The sequence below is a fragment of the Ammospiza nelsoni genome, chromosome 1 (assembly GCF_027579445.1).
Source record: "Ammospiza nelsoni isolate bAmmNel1 chromosome 1, bAmmNel1.pri, whole genome shotgun sequence".
Taxonomy (NCBI): Eukaryota; Metazoa; Chordata; class Aves; order Passeriformes; family Passerellidae; genus Ammospiza; species Ammospiza nelsoni.
Window position 1 is genome coordinate 145,745,686 of NC_080633.1, and position 20,177 is coordinate 145,765,862.

At 38.8% G+C, this 20,177-nt stretch overlaps 1 protein-coding gene across 1 annotated transcript in view; it reads right to left on the reverse strand.

The window, feature by feature from the left end:
• Window positions 1–1,089: 1,089 nt before the first annotated feature.
• KCNQ3 (potassium voltage-gated channel subfamily Q member 3) overlaps window positions 1,090–20,177 on the reverse strand; it is a 196,966-nt gene continuing 177,878 nt past the window's right edge. Inside the window, exons 10-15 of the mRNA XM_059471185.1 lie at window positions 15,464–15,651; window positions 14,301–14,403; window positions 11,790–11,921; window positions 9,916–10,014; window positions 8,142–8,226; window positions 1,090–7,286 (exon numbers count right to left, since the gene is read on the reverse strand). Of these exons, the coding sequence (XP_059327168.1) occupies window positions 6,549–7,286; window positions 8,142–8,226; window positions 9,916–10,014; window positions 11,790–11,921; window positions 14,301–14,403; window positions 15,464–15,651 (1,345 nt within the window). The 3' untranslated portion in view covers window positions 1,090–6,548. The remainder of the gene's footprint in view (window positions 7,287–8,141; window positions 8,227–9,915; window positions 10,015–11,789; window positions 11,922–14,300; window positions 14,404–15,463; window positions 15,652–20,177) is intronic.

The window sequence follows — 20,177 nt, forward strand, 5'->3', positions numbered from 1 at the left end:
TGCAGATGAACCAAAGCTGAGTGTTTCACCTGCTGTGTCTGTGAAATGCTCAGGGAAATGCCATTGCTGGGCCTGGCAGCTGCAGGGCTCAGCCCAGGCCCTTCAGCTCAGGCTGGGACATTCAGGGCTGAGGCAGTGATGATAATGCAGGGTAGAGATGTCTGTAAAAGTGGAGACACTTGAAAAAACCCTGAACCCCAAAAGGTTCAGAATTCCACACTCTGGTGCATTAGTTTGAAAAAACACAAACTGTCAATCTTTGGAAAGAATAGAACTTGGTTGTAAGGGCCTGACATTCACCCTATTTATTTTTTAGTTATTATTTATTTAAATTGAATAATATAAAACAAACAAATAGACTCAAAAGCACTACAACTTAATGTTGCTGTACTAAAGGATCTTTTAATTATTTCCACTTTACAGTGGTTAGAAGTGGGACAAGACATGGCATAAACGCTGAATTTTTTTTTTTATCTACCACAAAAAATTAACAAACCTTATTTTAAGTTGTATTTTCAGTGTTCAGCAGAGTCTTAGTGACAGCCATGAAACTGAAGCCACAGAGAATGCCTTAAAATACCTCTCTGTGTCCAGCTAAAGTTTTGGAAAGAGTTGATATTTCCTGTGTTTCTCTTCCAGTCTCATTCACACAGAACCACACAGAAATGCAGCAACAGAACCAGGGGCAGAATTCAAGCAAATTCCCTGCAGGGGATATTGTGATCTTGCTTGTACCATTGCTGTGTTCTCTCTATATTTTGTTTGCAATTTCATCATATTTTAGCATGTTATGTTTCCAATATGAATTCATTTTCTCCTACTTTTCATTTTCCCCTTCACATATGTTCAAAGCCATATAAATTACATGGCCACAAAATCAAAGGTGTCACAAATAATGAGATCTACTGTGTGTTGACAGGACTGGCTGTGGAAGCCACATAAAACCTGCTTGCAGCTGAACTTAGTCCTGCCTAGATGAAGTCAAAAGGATCTTTGCCAATGTCTCTGCTGGGGGTACATTTGACAATGTTTTCTTTGAATATGTGTGAAGATATCAAGATTTAAATGAAAATAAATCCATCCACATCATAATTGAAATTTCTATTTATTAATAAGTGGTGCAGTTTTTAAAGACAGAACATAAAAAAATCAGTTAAGAAGTATTGTTTGCATAATATATTGAAATAAACATATTAAATTTGTTCAAATATTGGACAGTGCCAGAATAGAAATTACACATACAGTTTAAAAATTACAATAAATAATATTATAAAGAGCACTAAAGGCCACTTGTATAAAAGTTGTGTTCCCTTGTCAGCCAGAATCTGAAAAGCATCTTTGTAGCATGGAGAAAATTTCAGTGAGCAAGGCACAAATACTAGTAATAATAAGATGCCATAACTAGAAAACAAAATGCAGTTGGCTATGTAACCTTCAGTCTCAGTGTTCTTCATGATGGAAATAGGAGCCCATTTTCACTATTTTGCTTCAGTTAACTTCAGAGAGAAGCTGCTCAAAGCTGAATTGGGAAGGATCAAATCTTACAGCCTAAAAAACCATAAGGAAAAGTGATACCCAGGGTCTTCATTTCCAGAGTGCCCAGCTAAAAACACTTGAAAATGCCCCTTTTTCCTCTGTACCTCTTAAAATATTCTTCAAATGGAGCACTCACATCCAGCTGTGCTCCTGAAAACGTGACATCCCACCAAATTCATGAGGTGCTGTAGGAGATTTAGGTTTGCAGCTCCTACACCCCTAGAGCTCAGTGGTGGGGCAGTGGGGTGCAGGGAATCCAGACCCAGCTCTTTCCTCACAGGCTCTGCAGTAACCAGGATGGATTCAGTTCCTGCCTAAGCAGATGTGACACCTCTGCAGCAGCTGGGAGCCCAACAGGGGTGAGGGTGTTCCTCACTCTGCATTTTCTGATTGCTTTAGGCTGTGATCTTGCAAACTGGTTGGACCTTGGTGCTCTCCTGAAGGTCACAAGGCCCCACTACCCCCAGGTTCAGGTGGGCTTTAGTTTGCAGCACTCATGGGCCACCATTTGAAGCAGAAAAATTTTAAACTATTTCCACTCTGGACCATGATGATGCAGTAATGTTACAGATAAAAACAGAGCAAATATAGCCAAAAGACAATTTAGGGACTTGTTAATCAATCTCTCCATGGGTTGAATTCCTTTTCATTTAGATAGGAGCCAGAGTGATAAATTCAGGGCAGGGAAAAGCCAAGGCAAGGACAACAGTCATTACCTGACTAGATTTTTTTTAAATTGCCAACTGTCTAAGTAGAGCATGAACCACATTTATCATACCTTCATACCTCAACAAAGTATTCACTTTTGCCTTAATCAAATAGTCCCAGTTTGCATCTAAAATGAGGAAGCTTAATTGATAATAATGCTGCAAAGAGAGGCACACAATGTAAACACAGATTCACCTTTTTGAAAACTTCCAGACATCTGGCATTTCTTAGGGACTGAAAATCACTCTCAAAATGTAGCTAAGAAAAATGTCTCCAGATCAGTGCTGTCCTTCACAAGAAAATCTATAAATAATGGCAGATTAGAACCCAGCCCTGCTCCCAGTGCATCACTGTGAGAAGGTTTCTATCTTACTTCAAGGAGAGCAAAGAAAAGCTCCACAGTTTCAAATTATAAACTAATATCTCAAGGCCTGAAATGAGATGAGAGTCATCAAAGTCATTAATACCTTTTAATGTTGAGTACATGCAAACAAAGTGCTAGTGTCAGTCAAGATGCTAGAAAGATCTGACCCAAAGAGAATTGGTAACTCTTTAACTGAGACATCTCATGCAGAAGAAGGTATAAATCGAATTAATTCCTATTACAAAGACTATTATTGACCCAGATGCCCTTCTCAAATGACATTGTGACTAGAGATTCGTTGTTTGTGGAAAGAGGTCTTGACATTCTTAATGTTACTGGGATCACACATGGGATTTTTGCTTTGTCCAGTACCTATGGCAGGCACATGAACCACAGTTCCAGGGTGGATGCACTTCCTGGACTCACCCTGATTGGAGTCTGATGAATTTGTGTGCAAATCTGATCTGGGATGGTCTCCAGATCTCACCTTGCTGTGACACCTGTCTGTTGTGATCACAGACAGCAGAACTGATTTTTAACCCTGATGATGTAAATGGCAGAGAGCTGCTAAGAACAGCACCCTTATGAACAGAGCAGTGACAGGTTTCAGTGTTAAGAAAGAAAAATAAATATTAAAATAAGCTAATCAGATCTGCCGGTCTCATTTCTTGGATCTCCTTCACAGGACCCACATATGTCTACTGCAGAGGATCTTGCTGAGTTTATCACCAGTGCTTTTTAAGAAGAGGCAGATCTTTTCTGGCATCATTAAATATTTCATGATGTGGTTACAAATACCTGACCTGACACCTTAAAGATGCATATTGTAAATTGTGATTGCAGGCCAGAGGAAGCACTAACTTCAAGACAGTTCATCTGCTGAGTGTGCAGAGTGCAGAGCAGCACAAATCCTTTCTCTGGGGCTGTACCCTGTGTGCAGGTGAATATTCATCCAAGTCTCTGCCCTTGCTTGGATCTTCTCTTGGAAAGAACATAACTTTATAGGGAGGCTGTTTATGGATTTTCAACCAGGTTCAATACTGAGAAAAGATTTCATTTTATTTGACCTGTCATGGAAAATAACAGAAACCTGAACTAAAGAATTTCAGTGGGAATTGGACAGGGAACTGCATGGCACAGCCACTGTCAAAGAAAGTCACAAACAAATTGATCAGACTGCCCCTGCTTTTTGGCTGCATTGATTTTTGATTGTTTAGCTCTAGGAAGCATTTAAAGAAGGATGAAATTCAGATTAAATCAGTAGGAAAAACAGGCCCTTTATATACAAGAAAACTGAAGCAGGCTTGTCTAGCACATACTTACATACACTTCAGAAATGTAACAATGTTAAAATAATTTTTTCATTCTTTTCCATTCTCTTGTCTTGTGAGGGTTAAATTTCACAAGTTGCCACATCTATTACTATTTCAGAAAGCCTGCAACAGGTACAATGCAGATATTTCCAAGAATCATAAGGGCCAAAGAATTCCCAATATGCCAAATTATAATGAATTACACTTTGGTCATTTAGTTTTATTCTTTGTAAATTTATCCACAAAAGTGTGCCAAACACAGATTATCCTTCAAGTCAATGCTATTTTGTCAATTAAATAATTACTAAATTTGTGCCTCATGCCATCATAGTTATTGACTTCAGAACAGCTCCATGGACTCAGCCCAGTCTTCAAAAGCTGTAACTGCTCTGCAGTTTAATCCAGTAACAACAGCAATTTGTTCTTCCTGAAGATCCATCCCAGAAGGATGAAACATGATTTAGCTGAAGAATCAGATGAAGTAAGAAGATCCTAATCCTTTAGATGTCTCTTCCAATAGAGAACAAGCAATGAAGATGAAGGCAATGCCCACATCTGGGAAAGAACAGAATTCCCTGGATGGAACGACTGCTATGAGATGTCAACAATACTGAGGAATAAAACCAAAAGTTTACTATGGTCAGAAACACCTAACAAAATATTGTCCATTGGAGCACTTTCCATCCAGGGCTGTGCAATTCCCAGTAAGCACTGGGAAGCCCAGTAACGTGTTCATGGCTCAGACTGGATGTGCCAAAGATGCGCAGTTGTGCCGCTGCAGTGTAATAGAAGCAGTCTTTACAGAAAATCCCTTTTCTAACACCTTATTTGGGCCAAATCCTGCCATCTCTGCTGGTCAGTGCCCTGGCCACAGTGGGGAAGTTATTGTGTGGAGTGACAGGGATGGTTCTGGACATGAGGTGGGGATGAGCCACGGGAGAGAGGCTGCACCTTGGTGAGACAATTAACACTGATCGTGTGCTCTCTGATCATCTGACATCTAAGCAAGTCACCTTCTGCTCTCTTTGAAGTTGGTAGACATTTGGTCATTGTAGATATCTGAGTTAAAGGTGAGATTGATCTCATCCTGAATTTGATGTGTGCCTTTGTTGCTGTACCCTGTGCTCACTGACTGTACTCCTTCATTTACCACCAGCTGTACAGAGTGTACAGCCACCAAGCTGGACATCACACGGATGCTATTTCATGGACACATTGACTGACACCAGGTAAGACCTGTACAGGGTATTTGGAAATGCTAGTTTCACTAGCTTTATAGGTACTACATTCCCACTGTAGTGGTGAGATCTTGGATTCATTTCCTTCCAGTGATCCAGTGATTTTCCTGGTCTCTTCCTTCTCAATAATTTCAAATTTTCATTAAAAAATATTTGGCTGAGGCCTAGGGAGCATACTTATCTCTCTGTTGCTCAGGGACACATGACAAAAATGGTGATTAATTATTCATACATTAATCCTAAATATAGCACACATTCATGGGTTTTGAGCAGTCCATTTCCAAGAGAAAAGGTAAACAGAGAGAAACAGATCCTGGCAGCATCTTACACTGTAGAACTTGCAGGGAAGAGAATAGTAATTTTCTGCACATCTGAGGAGCTCAAAGCACTTGACAAATATTAGACAATTGACCCTTTCAACCTGTGATCATGTGTGGAAGTGTAACTCCCAATTAACAGATTGGGAAACTGAGGCTGAGTTACATTATGCTTCTTACTTAGCAGCACCTAAGTCAATAGAAGAGTGGAGTGTATAAACCTGGAGTTCTCTACAGTGAACAATTTTATTTTTGTAACAAAGAAAATTTGGCCCCATAAGTAGCAAATAGACTTAGCAAAAGATTTTCTTTAAAAAAGCATTATAATCCTACTTTGAGCAATTTTATAAGCACTAGTGAAGATTTTCAAAATATTTTGAGGGATTTCTATTTACATTTTACAATAAATAAATACCTATCATCAATCCCAGGAGGTGACTTGGATGATTTAAAATCCTATCCTTAATTTCATTTCAATATTGTTTTTCAGGAGTAATTATATGAGATCACATGTGAAACATTTAGTTTACAAAAGCATTTCAATAAGGTCATAGTTTAACTCAGCTTTTCCCTTGCTTTTGGTTGATTAGAGATTGATTTGCTTGGTTGATTGGCTTGGTTGATTAGAGATTGATTTGCTTATAATGGAAAATGATTTAGATGTTATGTTTCCACAAAGGGATATAGTTCCTGAAAAATCTTTTTATTTTGCTGCTCTGTTTACAAAATGTAGCAAGGACCACTGTATCTTGCCTCTTATCAATTCACCGTTGTTGTATTGAAGAGTACCAGATAGATATGTATCATGGAAGAAATCAGCTGTACCATTTATATAGGGCAAAGTCATGCAAACCATGCTCAAAACTAAGCTCCTTAGTTTTGGAAGCATGAAAAAAACTGCATCAGTAAATTGTATGAAATGGTGCAGAATGACTACCACTAATATCACATGCATCTTATGCAGCCATTGGTGTTTTGAACTAGTAAGCTTTGGGTGTAGAGTAAGTGAGATATACAAAGTATGCTTACATTACAAGGAAGAAGTCAGCCAGTGACTGCCCCCACACACATTTTAAACTGGCTTGTTTGACGGGGTCCATATTGAGTCTGAAATCCCATCTCCCGTGGAGGACAGGGGCATGGAGCCGCTCGGCGTGAAGGGGTCTGTGTCTGTGTCTGTCTCCCCCTCGGCCAGGTAGCGTTTCTCCCTCATCCACGCCGAGCCCCCGCTGGGCCCGAAGGGAAAGTCGTCCCTCTCCTGGGAGATGCTGAAGCCGCTCGGGGAGCGCTCCAGCTCCTCGTGGTTGACGGAGAGAAGGGACAGTGGGGTGTCGCTGTCTCTCGTGAGGCTCCTCCGCTGTCTCGGGGACACCTTGTCTGAGTAAGGGCTTTGAAGGTCCCCGTGGGAGTGGTAGCTGACCTGGGAGTCCATTAATGTGAATATAGGCAGAACTGTTGGCCTCTCTGCATATGAAGTTGAGGAAGGTGTGGCTTGCAGTCTGCCAGAGTTTTGCCCACCTATTGATAAAGGTTGGGAGTGAGCCGTGTGGCCCCGTGCTGAGAAACCATAGGGGCTGACCTTGTTGACTGGAACCTGCTGGAAGTTGTAGGGAGTTTCACGAGAACACTGCTCAGTGTATTTATATATTATTGTTTTTAATTCAGAATATTTGTTTTCTTCTCTCTTCTCCCTTGCAGGAGAAGCGGTTTCTTTCAATGGACTTATCTCAGCAACTTGTATCTGCAGCTGTTCCATGTGATGCATATGCATATCAACAAGAAAATCCAGTTTCTTCCCCATGTCATTTACCTGAAAAATACCAATGTCATGATATTGCCTCAAGTCAGTTATTCAAAAAGAGACTATGATTCCATGGTGTGCTGCCATGTTTATTGGTCATGGAGGTTCATACAATAACCGTGATCTTCCCTCAAAGCTGGGCTGAAATGGATGGCAGTTGATCCTCTAACACCTCAGAATAAAAAGCCCCATCCCTATGAACTGTTCCAAAAAAATTATTAGTCTTGCTGGATATTTAACAGTACAGTATCCAAGAGGACACTATAATGTTATGAAAAAATCTTGATACCAGTGGTAAATAGCTATTACAAAAATACAGTATATGGAATTACCTTTGCATACAGACCTGATCTCTAACTGATAATCACAGAATCATCTAGGTTGGAAATGACCTCTGAGATCACTGAGTCCAACCTATGACCTAATGGCCACTAACAGTCCCACAACATCAGAGTTACATATCAGGACTAGTTTCCTTTCTCTTTTGCATAGGCCCCAAGGGTGGACAATCATTTTCAGTCCAGTCCCTGCAGGAAAAGGCCTTGCTCATGCCAAACACCAGATGTGATGAGTACTGAAGCTACAGGAATTAAAAAGTCCCACTTCATTATCATGGTTAGGATCTTGTGCCATACACAGTGACATGGATTCAACAAGTTTCAAAAGGCACACTTCTCAGGTAAGCAAATTCTTTCATGAAAAACTAGCAACAGAATTTTGTGATCTTGGAACAAGATCTCTGTGAGTCTTCATCACCACCTGCACAATTCTGCCTGGGTCAGCCAGAGCCAAGCACAATTTATATCAGCTCCATCATTTCTGAACAAGCACCTCAGCCTCTGTTACTGTCATGAAATTACTTACCTGCCTCTCAACTTTAACAAATTTTCCCATCATACTTTGGTCTTCAGTATCAGCTGTAGATGCTTTGGCTACATATGGTTCATTTCTGCCAAGAATTAATAACTCTGTTAGTGTTCAATATTTTTTGCATCACAATAAGCAATTTATATCAGAAAATGGAATTGCCATCTTGTTGATTTATTTATATAGATCCTTGGAGCCCTTTTTGCTGTTTATACAAACAGGAGTGAGAGTCTATTCTATGTGATACCAATGCATTCCTAAAAAAATATAATCTTGAGTTTTAATTTTTTAATGTTTCATTTTTCAAGTTTAAAATAAAGATTAAAAAGCACCAGAAGTTCAAAAGAAAATTAAAATTATTCTCCAGCTTGTTGGAATAATTTCAGGTTTGTGAAAATTATTGAGATAGTGCAGTTAGTGGGTCTACAGATGGCCATGTGTTTTTAAATCTAGTTCTTTATAATTAGTGTCTTTGGAGACTGAATCTGAGTTTCAAGGATGAGTGTGGTTTTTTCTCAATTTCATTATATCAAATAGTAAGTGTCAGAGATTGGAAATGCTGAAAAGAGACAGTCTGGTCTGGAGATTTAAAGCTGATTCCAGAATAAGTTTTCATCTATGCAATTTCCTCTTGCCAGTCCATCAGATGGACCAAATTCATTAGGTAAGAAGTTGATCTCTAACTAAATAGTTTGATTTATAACTTCATGGAATTTTGGATTCTCATGATCAAGTTAAGCCTTTGTCAAGCAGTTTCCAAACTGATGTCAAAGGAATCAATATTTTCCCATAACTTATGCCTAAGTCTAGAAAAGCAATTTCTGAACACTTGCTCTTTAACATTATTTGGAACAAATATACTCTAAGACTTTTGACATGCCCAGTTCTTCTCTTTCCTTACAAAATCCAAAATACAGCTGTGAATAAATTGTATTAGAGCAAAATCTATACCTAAAACATGTCATATTTTCCACATTGGGTGACTGGTGACATGGACTCATGCAGTTTTTGCAATCTGCTTTCCTCCCCAAATGATCACTGCCTCTTCCATGTACTTAGGTCTCTGTCTTCACGTTTATGTGGTTTTGGAATTTTCTCTGTGTGGGATAATTTATTTTCTGTAAGATTGCTTTTGTTCTGAGCAACCACAACAGCTTTGGGCACAGATTGTTGACGGTCTTGTGTGGTTCTTGATGGATATTTATTGACAGATTGATAGTTGTAAACAACAGAAGAAATGTCATTTATTATTGAAATTTTTCTCTTTGGAATGCAGCAATACAATAATATGGTGCATCTTTCACACCCAGAAATCTGTTATTTCAATTTGTTTTGTGTATCTCTCACCAATCACTGATTTAAAAGCTGCAGCATTAAAAATCTCTGCTTGCCATTTGGTGGGCACTTCAGAAAGAGAACTAATTTATTTCAAACTGTTATTGGTTTTTATTGAGCTTTTAAGTGGGTTTACAAGTTAAATGTTAGAAAATTAGCATATCAGCAATCAAATGCATGCATTTAATTTAAAACCATATTTCCAAACTGTGGAGAAGCTGAGCTGGACAATTAAGAAGCCATTGTTTAGATTTCCATCACACATTGCTCTGAGTGACTTTCTGGCTCAGTGTTTATCTACATGTATCTCATAGCAACATATCCTCTCGGTGCCATTATTTTAACAATGGATGAACAAAAATCATGCTTATTGGAATGAATTAACTTTTTATTTCTGTGTTGGGCTGTGCTGAATACTAGGTATAAAAGAATTCACCTGGGAGACTGTTGTGAAGGGTAAGAAAAAGCTCCTCCCTTTTGGGATTTCTTATGCTTGGGAGTAGATGGAGGTCCAGGTGTAAAAATCATGTCTACTCTGAAAAAAAGAAAAGTGCAACTGTTTAAGTCCATCTCCAAATGATAACACATGACAGAATATGCTGTGCATCTCTGAAGCAAAAATTCAAAAAGGAAACATATGTTGATTTGGTAATATATTGATGTTCATGATGCGTCTGGTTTTTTTTTGGGTCACAATCAATGCACTGAATTGCAATTACCTGGTAATTTAATAATAATTAAGTAATGCTTTAGCTCAGTGTTTCCAAACTTCAAATTTGAAACACAACTTCTCCTTCAAAGGAACCAAACAGCATGATTGTCAAAAAATATCCAATAGAAGCTGCTCTTAAAAATGTCAGGAGACCTATCAGATTTTGTTCAGGGTAACAAAAATCAACTTGGCAAAAGGTAGCATTGCTGACATTCCTAGCAAACCAATAACATTCTGTCAGTTGTTGTTTCTAATTGTCAGCAATATTTTAGTTTTTACTAATTATTCTTTTGGCTTGAAAACCATAACTTTAAATGAAATTGCATAAGGAAGTCTACTCGATTTTTTCATTTGGCACCAAAGGAGAAAGATTGTTTGGAATGCTCCAACACATGTAATTGTACTCTTTTACTATATCAAATATTCTTTCATTTGTCATTTTCAATGGCTCAGGTGCAAGTTAGTCTCTGTTTATTCAGTTCACCCCCATAAATGGCCACATATCAATCAGCACTAGTCCACAGACCAGTTACCTGTATTATTGGAGAATCCATGCAGATGCCTTGCATGGTTTCACAGTGCCCCATAGAGTTCTGAAATGGAACTTGAAAAAGCTCCAGGCAAGCTTCACAAAGCTAGCTAGATATTGGCTTGAATCTCCAGACATTGCTGACAGACATGCTAAATACTTGAAAAAGAGATTGCCCAGTGCATGGAAAATCTCTTTGAAATAAGAAATTACAAAGTTCAGCAGAAAGATCAGAGCAGCCTTTCAAAGCCGAGTCCGGACAAGGCCCAAATGTGCAGGAAGGGTTGCACTCCCTCAGCCCATTATTGGGAGAGAAAATGAAGGTGATTGTGTGGTATTTTAATTTTTAGAGTCACTGAGGGCCTCAGGGAATGTGCCGTGCAGAGACTGAGCAAGGACAGCTCCCCACATCTGCACACACATCTGCACACACATCTGCACACATGTGCACTCAGGCCCACACGGATTTCCAGCCCCAAGCTCTGACCAGGGCTCATGGATCAGGGGACGAGAAGCACAAGTTTCTGTAGATGTGCCTCAAAATCACATTGCAATGAACCCCTTCTGGGAGGAAACAGCTGTGGATGCAGATTGCACCTGAATAATCACAGAGGCCTGAAATTCCAACTTTTTTTCAGATAGGTCAATTACACCTGAGTGAAACCTTCTGTGCTGATGTATTTTGGCATTTTTATGGGATATTTCTGGCACAAATCGTCAGAGAATCCAGCCCAAAGAAAAGCTCAAGGAGAGCTTTTTTTTTTTGCTTATCATCTGTAAAATGGGGAGAGGAGAGAAATTTGATCCTGATCAAATAAGGCAATACTGAAGAAAATTCACAGGATTTTTTAACTCTGATGTTCTTGTTCTATATCTGAGACAGTGGTCTCTGCCTCCAGTTATCCCTGCTAGCTCTCACTTGCCTTTTGTTTTTGGGAAAAGGTTTTCTCATGGACCAGCTACATCCTGCAAACGTGTGGCTTCTGGGTGGCCTTGTACACAGATAGGCCAATGTTTTCATTTTGCCATCAAAGCTGTAAATTTCCCCCATTTACCAGAAGATTCTTACCTTGCCTGAAGGTATTTTATTCTGGAAAGCATATCAAGATGCCCTGCTGAGTATTGCTCTATCACATCCTTTACATCATAAGGCCTCAAAGTCTCCTTAAATTTTTTTTTATAGAGACGAAACTGTAGTATTCTGCATAATAAACAGAAAAATATATTAATTTTTTATATAAATTACATTATGAAAAATAAATTACATTTTGAAAAAAATTTCCATTTTTTTCAAAATATGGATGAAATCTGTCTGTTTGTAAATTGAGTGTGTTATTTCTAAACAAGGCAATAAAATATAAACAAAGAATCTATAACATTATCTAAAATCTATAACATCATAAACACTAAATTTGAAAATTTGTAATAGTTGGCTTTGCATAATTAATAGTCATAAAAATGGTTTAAAGCTTCAGAGTCACAGTTGGAGCTTGAATTTGAGCAACACAAGTCACAGGAGATTTTGAAGCTGTGAAGCTGAAGCTGCTGCTTCTATTCTTCAGTCTATTATAAAGCAAATTTATAGTATAGGCAATGCTGAATCATTTTCATCTTGGTTTTAATTTTACACCTGGGGAAGTTTTGGATAGGAAAGGATAATTAGATATAGATGTGGAAGTTAAGAAGTTTGCAGCAGTTCAGGTTGTGAAGAGGGGAAAACGTTTTAGAAATGCCTGAAGTGCCCTTGAAAAAAACAACAGTATCATATTATTGTTGTTGTAGTGATAATAATACGATTGCTCTTACTGTTGCTATTGCTACAAAATGAGCTAGTGATTAGTAACAGAATTCTTATAACAAGGAACACTGCTGGCCAGAGCACTTGAAAAATATTTGGCATTCATTTTTCACCCTTTGCTGTTGATACATTATGTTTATATATGTGTGTATACATATATGTGTGTGTGTGTGTAGATTAATCAAATAGAAGGATTTAAACATTTTATTTAAACAATGAAATCTTTACCTTCATCTGGTTTAGACTTGGGTTCTGGATGTTTGCTTTCTCAGTAGAGTCTCCAGGTACTTGTTGGTCTGAACTGGGAAATTGCTGTTATATGTTAAGATTCAAACTTGTCTTTTATTTAAGGTTGGTGGGTTTTAAAATGTTTTTAAAGTCTGTATAAACTTTCATTTAGCAAAGATAATTCTATTACAACTTTTTAAGGGCTGTCTTTAACTCTGTTGCTTATAAATATTTCAAGGTTTCAAAATTATAGCTGGGCCTATTTTTGCCAAATTAGGTATGGTAACAGCAAAACTACACATTCAAAGACTTAAGGGAAAATAGGGATCACAATGTTAGCAATCCTAATTTAAAATCTCCTTGATCATGACCCTGAAATCCATTAAGTGGCTTTGTCTGAAAGAATTACTCTCAATTAATGTTCAGGATCTGGGTACACTACACAAGGAAAAAAAAACTTGGCTCCTGATTGAGTTTAAATGGAAATTGCATGAATCAATTAGATTTGGGCAGGATGTGGGGAAGCCGTTTTTCAAAAGTAACAATAACTTGTTTGAAAGCAAGCAGATATCAGGGAAAGAAGGGGAAAGCTGTGGAGGACAGGGATGAAGAAGCTTCCAGTGGGAGGGAAGAAGTCATGGGTAACATGAGCAAAGCCTGTGTCACTTGGCTTTCAGCAGCCTTTAGAAAACTTGGAATTTTTTACAAAGTGATTCTCCTGCACCCAATTCAAAAAGAACCAGGAGTACATTTCATGGTTATATAGGTATAAATATATGGTTATATTTTTATTACCATCTTCCCTGAAGTTCTTCTAAGATAAATCTGAGACACTTCAGACTTGCATTATTTCACCTGGAAGGTGGCAAGTCCCTGGCCCCAAAATCAACAACTTCTGGAATAAACAGCCATTGCAACGAAAGCAGAGTATTTTCCCATGGGGGCATTTTTCAAGGGAGGAGAGTACAAAGTACTGCATTGAGGAGTAACAGAGCATCAGTGAATGAATTCTATTTGCTTGATGTGCTAAACACATGACCAAGGCATACTGGGAGTTTTCTAACTCTAGGGAATATCTCTTGTGGTGTGAAAATGGAGGTGACACATGTCACAAGACAAAAACTGCTGAAATTGAGACCTCAGCATGTATTAAAATATGACAGCTGAAAAGTAGGTTGCACACTCATATAATTGTGTATAAAGAGTTGAGTCAGCTCAGAGTTTTTGGTTAAGCAAAAGTTCCAGTTTCATACAAATATTAGTAACTAAATTGAGAAAGATATATTTATATAACATTTTAACAAGGAACAGCACAAAATATTATTTTATGATAAAAACACTGTGGAGTATTTCTCAAAATGACATGGCAAATGTTATTAAAAACTTTCTCCTTTCTGCATATTTTCAACAGACTGAATTGGGTCTGTCTCAAGTTTTTCAAAACACTAGAATTATCTCATCTATTGCATCTAAAAAAGTAATAACAGAAACAGTGAATCAACATGTAGCAACATGGTAATGTTATTTCCTATCATCCTTCAAAACGACATTTACCTGACAGCTCGGATGGCTGTCTTAAATGTGGGGATCATATCTTCCATAGGGAAATCACTACTGTCACCTCTGTCTTCTGCCATGGGTTCCCCTGTTCCTGCATCTGCAAAGGAGGCCAAAAAACCAGATGTGTGAACATCTCACCACACAATATTTAGAGGGATGTCTGGCTGAATAAAGCACTACATAAAGTAAGTGCAATTTAATAAAGAAATATCTCTTACAGCTTCTTTCACTGGTCCGGTCTTGAAAGGGATTTAATTATTTTGGGACATCTGTAAGACACATTATTGAAGGATCTCCTTTCAGCATTTCTGAAACACTTGGAACTTGTCTTCCTTTCCAATAGATCTTTGCCCAAATTATTTTACATAAAGGCTAAAACAGGTTGTACAAGCCACAGGCCAAGTTCTCCTCTCACTGGCATTGCCTGGAGCTCATGTACCTTCATGAAGGAGAAAATCAAGTTCCTGGTGGGGACACCCAGGCTACACCCATGGTAGCATGTCCAGCATGCACTGGTGCCAGCTGGCACAAGAAAGGGGAACCTGTTATTTAAAGACCATTCTGGGGTTATGGGCAAGAAGAGGGAAATATGTGCTCAGTGAAGCTGAGAGGAAAAATGCCCTATAATGTTTCATGGAGACCCAATGGAAATCTCTGAGGGGCAGCAGGCTTGGGGAGAGAGGGGGAGGGAAGAGGACATTGACTCTCTAAAGGGTTGAGGTTATTTTGAATATTGTGGGGGGGGTGGGCTGTAAGGGGTGTTTTGACGCAGGGTTGGATGCAGTCAGGACCTGAAGCTACCTTAGCTTAGCATCCTTGCTCATAAACCAAGCCATGATGGTGTGTGCTTTTGGGGGAATACAGATTGGCTGCCCAGTGTGCCCACTTTTTCCAGGCCAAACAGGCTGGAAAATCCAGTACTGGCTTTATCCCATATCAATTGCTGGCTTTGAGAAGGGCTGGTGTATATTTCAAGCACCGTGCTGCTTGGGCTCCAGGACTCTTTTTCTTGGGCTTCCCCAAATGTACTACACAAAACCAGGTACTAGACGTACTTGTCCCAGAAAGTCACAAACCTTCAACAGAATATGCAGAAGAACAAAGTAAAATAAGAAGAACAGGGGATGCATAGAAAGAAATCAACACAGATGGGCTACCTTCTGAGCTTTGCCAAAAAGCGTACGCTTTCATTCGGAATGCAGTGCGAAAACGCTCCTTATTATTCAAGACAACATTCTTAGGCTCTTTTGAAGGACTTTCTTCAATGGCATCTACATTCAGAGGGGTAAATAGCTTTCCTTTAGTATTGGTACCACGAACCCGATCCAAGAGACCCAGCTTTTGGCTACAAAATAAGCAAAAGTAATAATTTTCCTCCTTTGTACACCATTAACTTGTTTTCATGATGCTTTAAGTAGATAATGGGCTAAATAATTGTTTTGTATGCAAGGACACTGCTGGGGCTACCATAATTATCAATGTCTTTGTAAGCAACAGTTAAGGTCCACAGATAATTAACTGCTTTTTATGAGCATTTTTTGGTATCAATGTTGAAAATGTTACCAGAGGGTCATGCTATCCTCTCCATGCAAGGTGTCACAGTGCTTCAGCTCATGTAGCACACCTGAAGCAGTAGTTTTATTATAAAGACATGAAACAACACTACTGCCATGGGCAGGGATCTCATTCACTAGACCAAGTTGCTCAGAGCCCTGTTCAGCTTGGCCTTAAAACACTTCCAAGGGTGGAACATCCACAATGTTTCTGGACAACCTGTTCCAGGGGTTCCAGTGGGGATTTCTTCCTAATGTCTAATCTGAACCTGCACTCTTTCAGCTTGAGGCCATTCCTCTTCATCCTGTCACTACACACCTTGGTTAAAAGCACCTCTCCTCTTTTCTTGCATTCTCCCTTTAGGTACTAGAACATGCTCTAAAGTCTGCTCAGAGCCATCTCTTATCCAAACATAACAACCTCAACTCTCTTATTTTATTCCTCAACTTTAAGGAATAAAATAAAGTCAGATGTGCTGTGAACCAGATAAATCACCAGCAATATTCTAGCAGGCTTTGCCAAGCACTGAGTAGGGACACGGTAGGGAGGACGCCCTGTTTTCTCTCCACCATGACCTACAGGAGTTGTAGTGAAGTGACAAATTTTATTCCTCTGATGATTCCTTGTACTGTCTGTCCTCTTAGAGATTTACTGTCTGAATACATTTGTCCTTCAGTGACAACACAGAAATAGAATTTCATCTACCTGCCGTTCTACCAGCACCACTAACCCTCCTGACAGTGTGATGACTGCAATAATCTTAAAGGTAATCACTAATACCACTAAAGCAGAAACAGGAAAAGGAATTTGCTAGGGAGTTCATCAGCTTATATATGTTCTGAACACTTTGTAGGTGATGGATGGTACAAATATTTGATTTGCTAGTTCACTTTGCTGCTCAAATGTTTGTTAATTGCACATTTGTTAAAAAAACCCCAACCAACCAACCAAAGAAAAAAAAAACCCAAAAAAACAAACCAGGGCTAAGCCATGGGAAGAAGGCTTTTTAACACATTCCTGGGACAGCTCTAGGTAGAGGTGAATTGTGCACACATGAACAAGAGGCAGTTCTGTGTGGGACACCAGATCAAGTAAGTTGAGTGCAGGGAGGGAAGAGGCTGTTATAGCTGGCAGCTTTCTGAGAGCCACAGGTGAGAGCAGAGCTGAAGGATCAACAGCCATGGTTACCAGGAGTTAACAGGTGAGGTATCATTGCAGGATGCTCAGCTGCAGCCACTAAACCTGCTGGCAGGAGAGGCAAGCGTGGGGAGGGTCCCCTGTGCAAGAACATCGCGGCCAAGGATGGAGATGTGTGTGCAGACCTTGCAAGTGGGAAAGAAAGATTTCACATTTCTATCTCAGAGCTCTGTCTGTTGCAGTATCCCACCACAATGGGTGTTATCTGAGCATTGAGCATCACAGCTGTTGCAAGTTTTTATGCTGTTTTTGTTTTTTGGAGGATTGTTTACATGAATTATTGGGGTTCTCATCTCTACTGTCTGTTCCTGATTAATATATCTCTGACCCAGGGAGTAATGAAATGTGGGATTCCCTATCAGAAAAGTTGCAAGCACTAAACCTTTGGGTGTAAGAAGTTTTTCTAACCCTTTTGACTTTCCTTTTTGATATGAAAATACTTGTGAATGAAATTTCTGCAGCCAGGTAAGTCCAGACACTTGCCCTATCATTGCATGGATGAAGTGCACGTGTGTATGTGAGTACTGAAGTGGCAACTAAGGAGAAGTTGGGTACAAAGGCACAGATTTAGTCCTGATATATCAGCATTTCCAGGAGATAAAGCATGGATTTGAGTGAAAAATTAGAATAATCTAAATGAATCATGTCTATATTACTCAGACTTTGCCTTAATGTCATTTCCTGAAGAATTCATGGCACGGGGGTAAGATGCAAAAAGCAAAGACAAATGTATGGAGTAAAAATTGTAGAAAACGATGCTGCTTGTTGACATTTGTGACAAAATACATTTCTGACAATCTCACATTTGAGCTTAAGAACTCTTTAAAATTATTTAAAATATAAAATAGCTTTAAAAATTATTTCCATAGTTCTTCCTTTTGGGGTGGAATCTTGATCTGCTTTGCCCACCAAGGATCTGTCAACACTGAAGTGATGGTGAGTGCAGAGTCCCAGCAAGAGACTTGTGTTCTACTAACTTAGGGAGATCCTGCACCCTCTTTTCTGCATCACTTTCTCTTCTCTGTTTGACCACTTTTAAGAGCAGTACTGCTTTAAAAGTCAGATATTTCAATTCTCTATGAAATTTGGATTCTTCAAGCAGTCAGCTGCCATACATAGGGCAAATATATACAGGAGAAGAAAACTAATGAGCAAGTTTGAAAGGGGAATGAAATATAAAGGTGAGGAAGTAAAAGTCAACTGAGTGATTTGCATGTGGGATTTTTGGGCAGGTAAAGTAGGGAATATAAATTCTCATGTCTCATTAATAAATCAAGGTCTGAAGGAGGAATTAGTTTTGAGAAGTATGGTCAAGAAGAGTATAGAATCATGGCACATCACTGAAAAGAATTTTTATCCAAAGAAATGCACCAAAAATCTAGTTAAGTGATAACAGAGTCAGCCAGGCAATATAAACTGAGGGGCCTGAAGTTTTTAGAGAGAATGAGCTTGTGAGAGTGAGAATTTCTTTATTATAAAGAAAAAAGAGCAATGAGGTATGGACATCCTGGTGTTGATCTGTGCAGACTTAAGGAGACTGTGGAATAAGATACAAAAAAGGAGAAACCAAAGCAGTTTTAGGATGAGGAGATCTGTTCCATGATAATAAAATGACAAAGTTTGTTTCTGGGTCTGAAAGAATTGTGCAACAGGCTTGTTGTGGAGATCAGCTTTCTCCGGGTGGGGGGATTGCAGGTCACTGACAATAGATGATTGATAGATGAATCTCAAATGAAAGGAAGTGTTAAGTGGTCACCCAACACACACTGGCTTTGAGCAATGTACTAAATGTCACACAATTTGAGTTAGTAACACTGCGGAGAAACTCTCAAGAGAAAAACATCTATAAGGAACAGAACCTGAAAGGCAAAGAAGCAGCAAAATAGGTGAGGCAAAAGACTGCTGTTGTTTATAAAATGCTGTTTAGTACTACATTAAAATAATACAGTTGTCATTACATGTGGCCACTAAATCCCTGTCCAGAAACTTGCTTAGTTCTTCAAAATACATAACCAGCTGCCCAAAGTTTGCCCCTTAAAAGTCCTGTGATAACTGCCTTGCATACCAGAAAAAATGGAGGCATAAAGTGAGATGAGGACCTGTAGGGATCAGACCACAAGGAAAAGGGTCAGTAGATGATGCGAAGTATCCAAATATTAATCTAGTGACATTTTTAAAGTATAGGACAGCAATATAAGCAAGATATGCAGAAATTTGTCATAGAGCTGTGCAAGACTGGGACTGAACAAGATTTTATATCCTCCTCATAGATAAAATCAGAACAAAAAGTTCCTCTGCATTCAGCACAAAACCCTACTTATTTGCAGTGACATTTTCCTCTGCATATGTTGGCATGCTCATTTGTGGGTTTTTTGGTGTTTTTTTTCAGTGTGGTGGAACTTAAGGTAGATAGTACAAACTGAAAACATTTTCAGATTTTCTTTTCAGAGTTTTTCAGCTATCCCTGCTGATAAGAGTCAGTTTAGGAAGAAACTATTCTCCAAAGACTGTTGCTTGAGCCTCTTAGGTTTATGAGCTAGAACTCATCTGATCTTTTTTAAGCTGTTAAAGAAGTTAAACTTCCTGTCTAAGACTACTCTTTAGACCCATTTCTGTAATCAGTGGGAAGTCAGCAACTCTAACCAGTGAGTGGGGAAAGTGTGGTTCAGTTTGGGATGACTTTATACTTGGGGGACATGGCTCTTGTTATTGACTATGGAAAGATCTAGATGAGAAGTCATCCAAAAAGCAGGTTTCTAGTCTTAGTTAAAGTTACCTGAGCTGAAGCCTTCCTCATTAATGCAATCCTGAAGGTTAACCCTTGAAGTAACATTCAGATTTATAACAGTATGTAAATGAAACAAATATAGATAATTGTGTTCTTATCTGGCAGCCAGAGCAGTAAAATCATCAGACAATAATTCATCAGCTTCACATCAAAATATTCAAACATGTGTATAAAAAGAACCCCAAACAAAACCCAAGCTTCTTTCCAGACAACTGTCATCAGGAAAAAAAATGGACTTTATTCTCATTTCCAAGGAATGAAATCTGGGTCTGCTGGGGTTGTAGTTTTCATTGATCTTTTTAAAAGTACTGAAGGAATGTTTGTTCTCATGA